The following is a 13,173-nucleotide window of genomic DNA, read 5'->3' as shown; positions in this document are numbered from 1 at the left end:
CAGTCCTCTGTGCCTGAAGGACTGCTCCTTCCTGCTCCCAACTGCTCTATGCGAATCATCTTCCTAGGAGAGTTTTTGTCATTAGGATTGCAGGAGGAAGTGGAGAAGAAATGGAATTAAATCCAGATTACAAAAAATATATAGCAGAAGAAATGGGGTATATGTATTATATTAGCAAGTGCACATTAGTAAAATACATTGTTATCCTTTGAAATTTAATGTCTTAGGGTTCATGTTAAAGTGTTTATCAGAAATACTGAAAATGACAAAACAGAAGAATTGTGAGGGGGTATTTACCTTAACAATACTAAAGTTTATTATAAAGTCACACTAATAAAAATAATGCATTATTAGCATAGAAAAAGACTATTAGGTGATAAAAACATACTAGAAATATATCATAATGTATATGTGAATTTAATATATAAAAATATGATATTTAAATTCAGTATGAAAGTTTGGCTTATTTGATTTTCTCTTATTTTAAAAATAGCTTATTCTAATAAATGATTATACATAACTGCTTATTTATCTGGAAGAAAAAAATATTGGGCCTGTAACTCAAAACCTAAATTCCAAATGTACTAAGAACTAAATGTAAAATATAAAACAATATAAAATAATAAATATTTATAAGAACATTTAAGGGATTATATGCATAACTTAGAAGATACTTGGTAATGGAAACTATAAATAAAGCTGTAATAAAAGATGCCTCTATTTGACTACCTAAAATGATAATATTTCTATATAACAAGACAACATAGATAAAGACAAGCCATTGAGATGAAGAAGATAACTTTAAGAACGTGTAATATAAAGTACTCCTACAAATCAGCAAAAAGTCAAACAAGTGTTATGAAGAGACAATTAACAGAAAAGCAAATCTAAAAGATTACATGAAAAAACAAATAGATCATCTCTCAGTGGGAAGATACAATTAAACAACTTTGGAGATGAGAAAAGAGAAAAAGCTACATATATGAGGATAATTTTAAGTCAAACAAGAAATCTACATATGATTTTAAGTAAAGAATTTGAAATTTTGATGAGATATGTGATTGTACAAAATATAAATGATTAAATTGACTGAAGTGATAGAGTAGCTAATATAATAATTACCCTGAAAGAAACAGAAAATCATCTAAAATCACCTCCCAAAACGATCTCAGAACAGATGATCTTAATGGAAAAACTTTTACCAAATAACCAAGAAAAGAATATTTTACAAAACCATTGCAATGCACAGAAAGAGATGAAAACTTTTATAAACATTTGATCAGAGTGGCATAATCCTATAAAAAATCCTATATTTATAAATATTTATAAATATACATAGAATATAAATGAAATACTAGCAAATCAAATGTGGTACTGTGGTTATATATTACTGTATCCAGATTAAATAAACTTGTATCTCTATTAACATAATTACATTACATAATTACATGAAAATATTAATAAAGAAAATAATATAAAATAATGCCAAAGTGTAATTTGATACATAAAAACATTCTGGATAAGTTAGTCTAATGAAATGTTAACAAATTACAGCAGGTTAATAAGTGATACTGAAAAAGCATTTGATAAAATTTAAAACCCTCTCCTGATTTCAACACTGACCAGGTGTTATCAATTCGCTTCTTTAGTATCTCACTTCATTTGCTAGATCAGAATATCTTCATGTTTATATGTGTTTAACTCCACACCTAAACAGTTCTTTACCCACAAGTGGCCCATCCCCCATACTGCTCTTAAATAGACTTTCTCAAATGGGAACCTTGATCCCGTTTCTCATGATGTCTTTGATGTCTTAGCCAGGCGGACACTGGCTACCTCTCTAGCTTCCAATCCTGTAGCAGCCTCTTTTCTCCCTCTACTTCGGGTTTACCAAATTACTCATTATGCAAGGTGTGCTGCGACATTTGTGTGTGTGAAGCCACTGTACCTTTGCTCCTGCTGTTTCCTCTGCTTAGAATGCCTATCTCTCTGGATGGGGTACAACAGATTTAGCTGTAGTGACACTGTCTTTTGAAAACTTTTCATTATCATTCCAGGTACACACGATTCCCTGGGTAATATTCTACTAATCTCTCAAGCACTCTATCAAAAGACACAGAACACCGCCCTGACTGGCACGGCTCAGTGGGTTGGGCATCCCGCAAACTGAAGGGCCATTGCCTGGGTTGAGGGCCAGGTGCCTGGTTAGGGCGTGCAAGAGGCAAGAGGCAACCAGTTGATCAATCAAGTGATGTTTCTCTCCCTCTCCTCCTCCCTTCCCCTTTCTAAAAATAAATAAATAAAATCTTTTAAAATGTTTAAAAATTTAAAAAAGATGGAGAACACTGTATTGAATTATGTGATTACATGTCATAATCCCTGCTAGTATACTCAGACTCATTAAGACGGAGAAAATATACACAAGGAGGGACAAAAATAGGTTTACAGTTGTTTGTATGGAAAATAATACCATAATAAATAATAAGAATAAACTGTGTTTTGCGCACTCACAACTGTAAGCCTCTTTTTGCCCCACGGTTGTAATTTTGCATTCCCTGCATCTAACTTAAAGCAAGACAGTTAATGCACATATACGGAATAAATGCATGACTAAAAGGGAGAATGAAAGCAAGTGATTTGAATTAATTAAATTCAGCAAAAAATATTGTATGGCAGAAAATAGAGACTTTACCATGACATATTTTTCCGTCACCATGAAATCCTTCAGGACATGAAGCACAGTGATAGGAAGCAAAGGTGTTGAAGCATTCTACCCCCGGAAAGCACGGTCTGGAGTCACACTCATTGACATCTTCCTGGCAGTTTTCGCCTAAGTGAAATACAGATTGAGAGTTCACATTATTTAATTTGAAAACCAATATTTGACCAATTAAGTGCTCATTATTTGAATTCTTTCACTCTTTATGTATGTCCTCCTAACCCCCCAAAAGCTGTCACATATTAAGAGGAAAGAAGTGTACTGTTTTAAAAATGTACTAGATAATGAAACATAAAGTTATTAATTAGATTCTATTTAACATTAAACCAGACCCTTCAATTATAAAAGATCTTCCTATAAATAAGACTTTAGTGGAGGGATGGGGAGAAAATGCAGACAACTGTAATTGAATAACAATAAAAATTATTTTTAAAAAAGATTTTAGAAATCCATTAATATTTTAAGGCAAACATTTACCATGTTATAGTAGCAATTTGAACTTTGTTTAAAAACTTGGTGATTAAAAAAAATTACTAAGAACAATCTAACAGTGGATGGGGGGAGTGGGGAGGGGACAGTGAGGAGAGGGGATTACAGGAAGTACTATAAAGGACACATGGACAAAATCAAGGGGGAGGGTCGAGGTGGGGGAGGGAGGGGGTTTTGGCTGGGGTGGGGTGGAGGTATGGAGAGAAAAGGCACACAACTGTAATTGAATAACAATAAAAAATTAAAATTAAAAAAATTATTAGAATGGTTGTTGGCTTAGCTTAAGGACAACTTATTCAGTCCAGTTATTGTACTGGCTGTGAAAATCCATGAAAATATTACTATGTGCTAGGACGGTCAGTCTTTCCTCAGTAAAATTTTTTGAGGTGACGTATTCTGCTTTGAAATGTTAGCAACAACTTTAAATGAATAAATTCACAGTAATTAATGGATGGTAACTTCTATTATAGTAAAAATCCATGAAGCAATCATCATTTGAATTTTTCCAAATGTAGTCTGTAGCATAATAGTCCAAAATGATAAAATTATTTTATAAAGCTAAAGAAAATTTAAAAAGCACCTAAATATCCTTCAAGAAAAATATCAGCTCAACAACTTTGTATTCACTTATTTAATATTACACCTATTTAAATTAAATAAAACATTGGTATGAGTTTTTAGAAGGCCTTGGGAAGTTAAAGGTTGTTAGTTGCATACTTATTTGGGGTTTCTGGAATCAGATATTTTAGGATAACTAATGAGTTAACAAATATGTTAACATTTCACTTGATTTTAACTCTAACTTTATACTGTGATATTTCTAAGTTAATAAATTATAAAACCTCTCAAATGGTAATTTTTATATTTCCCATGGTAATTTTCTTTCTTATTCTATATTATATTTGAATAGTGATACATTTTAATGTATTTCTACCTACCAGATAATGTTTAGAAAGCTGCAAAATACAATGTAAAAAGAGAATACTTCTATCAAAATTATAAAAATGGGCAAATTAATGCATGTATAAGCAATTTACAATGAAAGGAGATATGGATAACAAATGTATATGTGATGACTTTTACTAGAATTTGAAAATGTGTATAAAAATCTTTAGGATCATACATTTGCTTGAGTGACCTATAGATGAAGGTTCCCAGGAGCTTTCCTTTTTTACTTGTTCGTATACTAATTTCGTTTATGAGGAACCCATACTTACCTTCGAGCTCAGGTGGACAATCACAGGAATAACTGTGAACACCACTAACACATCTGCCAAGTCCACAGGGGTTTGATTGGCACTGAGTGACATCCACTTCACAAAGACTGCCCTGGAAACCAGGCAAGCAGACACACAGGTATGCTCCACTTCCTAGAGGAAAGTTAATATCAGACACACATTTTCCACCATTCAAGCAATCACAAGACTTCACAGTCAACTGAAAAAGAAACAAAAAAATAAATGCTTTATTTGCAATAAAGTCATCTTCAGTTTATGTCCCAGAAGTCATGATAGGTAGGTATGTTTGTATACAAGTAGGACCAGATCATGCATTTTTGCAAGTATATGTGTATTTAATATACTACAATATTTAAAAATAGTTTAATAGGGCAATTATGCCCATTCTCTAGGGCATTAGCCAAAATATAAATGCTAAAAATATTTTTTTAAATGTTACATGATGATTGATTTCTATAATGCAAGCAAGAAAAAAAAATTTAAGGTGAAAAGCAGTCAGTCCTCAGTCTAGAGAGTAAACAAACACTTGATTGCCATGGTTAACACAGCATAGGACAAACTGCCCTTCTCGACTTCTGTGTGAAAGTGTGTCCCAAGTGTCAAGTGAATACAGAGCACAGAAAAACAATATTGGGAGCTTATGACTAATAGAGTCAAAACAGTCATCAAATGAGAAAATATAACTCACATTAGTAATTTCAAATCTTATATTTACATTCTTGATTTCTAATTCAACGACTAAAATTTCTTCACCTGAGGGAAGAAGGTATGAAGACTCTGAGATGGCATAACCTTCCAAGAAGGGCTCCTTGTGGTTTATAGGGCTCAAAGTTATGGCCAGAGTCTAGATGCCATTGTGGGTGGAGGTCTCTTGTGCACGCTGCATTCCAGGGAAAAATTCATAGACTGAGTTGCTAGCCTCTTGCACTGTGTTCCTGCCATCTGAACTAACCCTTATAAGGGAGTTCCTGGAATCATCTTTCAACCAATGGGCTGAGACCTGCCCCGTTCAATCAAAACTGCACCGCTATGTCCTCATTTGCATCTTTACTGACCAATCAGAACAGCTTCATGGTGAACAATCAGAATACGTGATTCTGACCAAGCAGGACAGTACTATTTGGACCAATGGGATTGGGCATATCTAGATACCTTATCTGCATTGAAATGAACCAATCAGGGACCAGAGTGAGAACTTTCTTTATAAAAGTGAGCCTTCCCTTTGTCTTGACAGAGCACTTTCAGTTTCTTCTCAAGGCTGTCTTCCTGGTTTGCAAACTGTTTACTTGAATAGTTTCTCCTTTTACCACACTGCAGATTGGGACTCCTATTGGCGTTAGATTGATGGCAGTGACCTCTTGTTGACAGATACCGATCTTAGATTAATTACAGATCTTTCTCAAAGATGGACATGAATGAGTTCTCTATCCTGTCACAGTTAAGTATCGAAGGAAATGTTTTAGGAGTTAGTAACTTAGATCTGTGCTCTAGACTTGAGAGTCTCTGTAAGGTTTTAAATTCTTACAAAAATAGTCAAAATTTTGGCAGTTTAATTTTCCATGAGATGTTTAATAGTTTAGTTACTCTTCATGAATTAAGAATATAAATTATATTTTAAAGTAAGAATACATTTTTAAATTTTGTTAATTAACTGAGTCTCATTTGTGCAATTATAAATAATACCTCAATTGTGACTTTAGTTTCAGCATTGCAGTCATCACTAAGGTGTAGAATAAATGGCCGGGGAGTTTGTGACTCTGCTTTCCACTTAAGGAGTCCTGCAGAGGAAACATTTGCTCCTTCAGGACCAGAGTACATGGTAAAATGGATGTCAGAGCCTTCCGGATCGAAGGCCATGAGCTGGTACACAAAGTTTTCCCCATAAAATGTCTGCAATTTGTCTTGCTGTATTTGAATCACTGGGGGTTGGTTGTCTGTAACAGAGAAAATATTTATTTTTTTATGCCTGCATAGAAAAGCAAGAGGAAAAGTGTGATACAAAGAACCCATTGAGACAAACATTTTGATAGTTTGAACTCTTGAAATGTCTATTACCTCTCTTCATTTTTTTGTTAACATTCTGAATAAATTCAGTTCCATTCTTAGATGTAAAAGTAAGTGACAGGTACAAACTTCAAGCTTTGCTGTTACAGTTTGAAAACATTTTGAATATAGCATAATATTCACTTTCATCACCCAGACAGACCGGATGTACCTTCTTTTCTTTCTGAGATTACTTAGTGTTGGCAATCCCACTGCTTGCTCTTTCATTGGCTCTTGTTTGCTCTGTCCTTTTCAGCTTCACTTTTCCTCTTTACACCTCCCTTTCTCTATTTCTCACTTCCTGTCCATGAGTGGATTATCCATTGGGTTCCCCTGAATGATTTTGGCTGTTCATGCCTCCCCAGTTACAACAATTGGGAGCCATTTAGTCATTACCAATCCGCTGCTCCTCAGGAGTCCTTTCAGTGGCTGAGCTCACACACTGGAATGGTAGCTATTTTAGGGGGAAAGGAACGTGTTCTCTGTATGCTCGTGGAAATATTTAAAACATATTTTATATTGCCCTGTGTTTTTAAATGTTGCTCTTGTTCACGTGTTTAGTAGATAGAAAGACTAACCTCATTTCATTACACTGGGCTCAGACACTTCACTTGCACTGACAAAGCCCTGATGCCAAGTCATTGTGGTTCTGGCTCCCATTCTGCCATTGACTATATATCCTTGTACAATTTACTGATTTTAATTCCCTCACCCTCAATACAAAGGGTTTGAACCAGATGATATTTACAGACCTGTCATATCTTTGAACGCTGTGAGTCTATAATGAACCAATCATACCAAAGCCATTAAAAACAAGACACCAACTCAGAAGTTATATTGTTTCCCCTTATTTCTTGCACTAAATTCTTCACCAAGTTTCCATCGTCTTCCCATAATTTCCCATGAGTCTTGCATCTGAACAGTGAATCATGTGACATATGGTCCGATACAGTAATGAAATTTGCACATGCAATAACATATATACTGATATTACAAAGCATGTATAAATATAAGGTTTTAGGACCCCTGTGCATAAAATTACATGGGGCCAGGGAGTAATTATATCTTGTGTCTTATGACGGCTGGTCTTTTGACTAAGGAAAAAGAATGTGAAGAACGCCAGTGTAGAATCACACAGCTGTGTTTAGGGAAGTGAAGAAATTATATGGTACATGACTATAATTTAGGGCATTTTGGGGTGGAAAAAAGAATCCAGAAATTATTTGCCCAAAATTATGTTCAGAGAGTCACAGAACAGTGGGGCTGGGAGGCACTTTATAGGTGATCAAATCCAGATAATCTTATTTAACAGGTGATGAGTGCATGGCAATTGGAACTTAAATGGTTAATATTAAATGTCATGTCACAAAACTGAAAAGAGTTAAGGCTAAGCATAGGATGGAAACCTTTGGTGTCAAAGTAATGACCTCCTTTCACTAAACCCACCGAGTTTTACTGATGAACATTTTTGTGTACTTAATGCTTGAGAGGTCATTTTGCTAGTAGTTATTTGACTTGCACAAATTGTGTGCAGCTGGATTAACTCTTCCCGTTTCTTCCATTAATATTTCACATTTGCTTTCCTTATCAAATATTAAAATGAAAGCCCATACCCTATTGTAATATAATCATCGAGATCACACAAAATAAAAGCAATTAATCTTATATATTCTTCTAGCAAAGTAATTTGTGCAGTTAGGAAAGAAGTTAAATACAATGTTTATCTTAAGCACATTTATGTAACTTGTGGTTTAAAAATCACTTAAAATATCTTGTACAGGAAATACTTAGATTAATAAAAAATAACTTACTTTCTAAAAATGACCAAGTAAATTTCGAAATTTTAGGTCTACAAATCAAACAAGGTCTGGTAGGATTTTTATCCCCGTCAGTGTAGCAGAGTCCATCAACAATGCAAACATTTTCCTAATGGAAAACATTTTTTTAAATTTTAAAAAGGAGATCACTGATCAAAATACAGCAACAATTAGTATTAAGGAGAGTAAACTGTACAAAGAAGAATAGCACCATATATATTGATGATTCTATTGATATATTCTAAATCTTTTGATCAGGAAATATTTTTTCATATCCCCTAGTCATAAATGCGTGCTAGAAAAGAATCTCCTTTACGTGTTGATGCTTACCGAATGCATCAGTATGGAGGGAATAATGCATAGAGTTGCATCTCTGTGCAGAATTATAACATAGCTTACAAATAACATGGAAGATCTATGTTTTCTTCTTTGTCTTTTTTACTGCTAAACTCATGCTGGAAGAGCTTTATTTGCTAAAAAAGGAAAATAGAACTTTTTACTCAGAACATCTTCTAGAATCACATTCGTTTCTAGGTAGCCTCTCTTTTCTAGGAGCTCACTATGTCCTGTGATCACAGCAAAGTTAGACAAGGCCTACAGCGTGATTATCCACACATCACAGTGGACATTACACAGGATAGTGGAAAGAGATGCTGGCATGCACAGAAATAATATTAAATGTAGCAATAATTTTTAACCTTGGGATAAGACCACATTTTGTTCAGCATATATAAACTGAGCTCTCTTTAGAAAATCTCCTTGACACATGGACAAAATCAAGTGGGAGGTGGAGGCGGGGGAGGGAGGTGGGTTTGGCTGGGGTAGGGTGGAGGGATGGGGAGAAAAGGCAGACAACTGTAATTGAATAACAATAAAAATTTTAAAATAATCTCCTTGGATGCCCCTCAGAACGTGACACAAAAATAAGAACAAAATAGCCCAAGAAGATAAAACAACCAAAAATAACAACATTTCAAAAGTACTTATTGTAGGGTATGTGGAAATAGAATATTTGAGGGAAAATATAAATCAAACAACTTCTCAAAAACAGAAACTTCTTATGGATATGATCGGATTGGTAATCTTAAGGGAAAAAAATGTAGAATAGTAATACTTCTAATTTCCATATACAAAAATAGTATTTGATCTGCTCCTCAGTTGTGAGAACCCAATGATATTAGATCCAAATGTTAGATCCATGGCATCTGTTAAATCAGCAGTGGGCATGGGAGAGCCCTGTTGATAAGCCCGGTAGACTGGATATGGACAAGAAGGTGTGGCTGTGAGGAGTCGGGTCAGGCTGTGCTGTTCTTCAACCCAAGTGGCGGGTATTTTCATGGTTCGTTGAACGTAGTTGCCATAAAAAGTTCCCTGGAAAACTGCCAGTCTTCCTTTTTTACCGACTCTACCCAAATGCATGTCACTTGCCACAAAGATCGTTAGGTAACCACGAAGCACTACCTTATGGGGAAAATCACTATTACTTTAAAAACAAGGTATGAAGGAGGGAAAATTCAATCTGAACCTCCTCTTATGATTTTTTAGGAATAAACACCCTGCCACTTTAAAACGTTAAAGGTAGAAACTTCTCTCTTGCCATTTAAAACAAGAGTTATGGGCAGAGCAACAATTTTGATTAATCTTGTATAAAGCTGAGGAGGGATTTTCTGTATTAGTATCTCTCATATGAAAGTTTAAAAACTTCATTATGGGAAATGAAAACCCCTATGATGAAAGGATACATACCTTCGTAGTACATGAGTCCGTTCCATAGAGACCACAAACTTGACAAGCCCCATCATAGATTATCATTATTTTGGGATTACTAAACCTGTAACCATCATTAGATACCTGTAAGATAGTTCTGTAGTAAGATAACTTATCTAAATGTAGCTTCATAAATTATAAAATGTTAATAGATATTTACTTTAATTATAACTATGAGAGTATATTTTCTTTTTTACCTTTAACTGCCACTTCGCAATTGGTTTCTCACCCCTGAGATCCATGGTACCAGGTTGCTGACCGTCAGCAGGCAGCTGACAATCAACAGTTCTGCTGTTTTGAAAAACAGTATGTGCATAGACAGCTTCTCCGAGGACCCACTTACTGCTATTGTACTGCAGGCATAATGAGAAAGTAATTAACCTCCTTGGAAATATTTTGCTAATTAAAATCCAAACTTGAAAATACATGCCTGGTATAATGAAACATATAATGAATACCAAAAGTGACAGTGATAGTTTCAGAAAAATAAAAAATGTATACATCTTCATTTAATGTAAACTGCTTCTAATCCCTCACACACTCCTTCAGTCCAAATCAAAGTAGTTGCTAATATTGGCCATGTATAATGGATCACTATGTAATGACTGTTGTAGCAAGAAGAAGCACACTTGACTATGTAATGGACACAGAATAGATTGATTTTCTGACCACAAACTTCCTCATTTCTCCTGAAAATCTCTCTACTTCACTTAAAACTGTCCACTTTATCCTCCACTGACTTGTTCCCACGGGACCTCTTATTTTCTTATATGAGTCACCTCCCTAACTACACTCGACTGCTTCAGAGGTGAACCTAAACTGAGCCAATACTTAGACTACTCGGGATATTTTAAAATTGTACTGGAGGGTGTTGGGCCAGTCCACCTCTGGTAGCCAGTCCACCTCTGGTGGCTTGAGTAGCAAGATACAAACCTATGGAGCTGTTGGTGGCCCTGCTTTTCACTGCATGGAGAAAGCCATTATCTAGTAAAAGGGAAAGATGAAGCTCAGAAACAGAAAAAAGCAGAACTGAGAAGACAGATACCTCACACACATACAAATGCACACATACTGAATCTTCAGTGTTCAAGTCCCAAGTTCAAGTTTTTCCCTGACAATTCAGCTATTCAGTGCATCCTTGGTTCTGACAGAAACGTATAGTTATGATAAACATCATTTTTGCTCAGATTAGCTCAAATGAACTTATGTAACTTGAAATTAAATAAATTCTAGCCAATTCACCCTATTTAATAATTCAATGGTACATCATGCTTAACCTACACATTAAGTATTATTTTTTTTAGTATTGGAAATGCATTGGTGTCTATAGAAGAAAAGCCCATACAATTTTCTGGGTGCTGATAAATACATAGAAAACTAAAATAATATATTTTATTGCCAAAATTTAGATTTAGACTTTTTAAAAATGTATGGCTGTAGAATGCATTTCAATCACTCAGAAATGGTCATAGAACTTGCTGACACTTCAATATTGAATTTCAGTAGGGAAAGGTAGGGAAGGCAAGAACATGCTAAACTGTGGCTTGTAGAAACTATCTTGCTAAAGATTTGCTCATTGAGAGTGGGTCTCAGTACAAATTTCCGTAATTAAGGGGGATATAGAGTCTGGCCTATCAGATATTATCAGTAGTTTCCCTCTAGCAGAGGGGGACTGACAACAATGTCTTCGGGGTAGTCTTGATATTGACACTTACATGGGTATAGTGTCTTTTGCTTTTATGTGTTGAAATAAGACTCCAACCAATGACTGAGAATACAGGGATTATTTCTGCCCCTCTGTTTGGAGGAGCCTACCCAAAATGAGAATAAATAGGGTTTTATTTCTTTTCTATTCATTAATATTCTGTGAACATTTATATGTGCTGGGGATAGTCTTATGAAAAAAGATAATAGAGGAAATAACAAATATAATATTTTTATTATTGCTATAACCAAAATTTAAAAATAAAGGTATAATGACAGAGAAAGAAGACACTAAGTCTAACCAGCACAGTCCAAGACGACTTTGAAAAGGAAACAGTACTTTTCTTCCTGAAAGTAAAACACAGAGACTCCATGGACACTGAGAAATGGAGAGTGTGATTCGGTGTGGCTGGAGGGACTAGCACTCGAAAAGACGGGGATGCGTTGATCAACATGGGATGTTAGTGCACGTACAAGGAGTTCAAGTCTGCGAAAATAGTCAAGAACCAGATCATGATGGGGCAACAACTTGACCTTAACAAGTTGAATTTAACCCTTTAAATAATTTAAAATGAGATTCTGTAGAGGCCTGGCTGTTTTTCCAGGAGGGGGTAAAGGAAATGATTATGTGATTTTATCTTTAGCTGCAAAGTTATTTAAAATTACTACTGCAAAGGTAGAATAAAGCATCTATAATGTGCTACCCTTCATGTGAAAGAGAAGGGATGTATCTCCTCCTTAGTATTGATACAAAAGAAATCAGTAAGACTGTACCAGAAGTTAATAAGAGTGGATACCTTGCAGGGATGGATGGGAATGCGATGGAATGAAAGGAGAATGGAAAGAGGAAGGTAGGGATGAGAAGACAAGGACATTCTCTGTGTCCACCTTTTTTTTTGTATCACACCAACTCTTAGAACCATGATAATATTTTACATACCTTCCAGGTAAGTAAATAACTAAAATCAACTAGAGTGTAGAGGAAATTCAAGATGGAACTGGAAAGCATATGCTAAGTGAAATAAGCCAGGCAGTGAAAGACAAATACCACATGATCTCACCTTTAACTAGAACCTAATCAACAAAACAAACAAGCAAAATGGAACCAGAGACATGGGAATTAAAACAAACTGACAGTAACCAGAGGGGAGGTGGGAGAGGGTAATGGGGGGGAAATGGGGGAAAGGTTTTCAGGAACATCTATAAGGGACACAGGGACAAAACCAAAGAGGGGTGGGATCGAGGGTGGGAGGTGGGGATGGCTGGGGTGGGAGGAAAATGGAGACAACTATACTTGAACAGCAATAAAAAAAGTTTAAAAAAAAGGTGGAATACAAATGTTTAAAATAAGCCTAACTGTATTACAAATGAAATAGATAAACACCATGAACAGGGT

At 35.2% G+C, this 13,173-nt stretch overlaps 1 protein-coding gene across 1 annotated transcript in view; it reads right to left on the bottom strand.

Moving 5' to 3' along the window:
* The window catches only part of VWDE (von Willebrand factor D and EGF domains), a 67,054-nt gene that overhangs the window by 20,871 nt on the left and 33,010 nt on the right, over positions 1-13,173 (bottom strand). Inside the window, exons 14-19 of the mRNA XM_024577191.3 lie at positions 10,271-10,426; positions 10,053-10,157; positions 8,301-8,415; positions 6,130-6,380; positions 4,384-4,645; positions 2,693-2,830 (exon numbers count right to left, since the gene is read on the bottom strand). Of these exons, the coding sequence (XP_024432959.3) occupies positions 2,693-2,830; positions 4,384-4,645; positions 6,130-6,380; positions 8,301-8,415; positions 10,053-10,157; positions 10,271-10,426 (1,027 nt within the window). The remainder of the gene's footprint in view (positions 1-2,692; positions 2,831-4,383; positions 4,646-6,129; positions 6,381-8,300; positions 8,416-10,052; positions 10,158-10,270; positions 10,427-13,173) is intronic.

The sequence above is a fragment of the Desmodus rotundus genome, chromosome 6 (assembly GCF_022682495.2).
Source record: "Desmodus rotundus isolate HL8 chromosome 6, HLdesRot8A.1, whole genome shotgun sequence".
In the NCBI taxonomy this organism is placed as follows: domain Eukaryota; kingdom Metazoa; phylum Chordata; class Mammalia; order Chiroptera; family Phyllostomidae; genus Desmodus; species Desmodus rotundus.
Note: the sequence above shows the minus strand (reverse complement) of the source record. Positions and strands in the feature narration are given on the sequence as shown.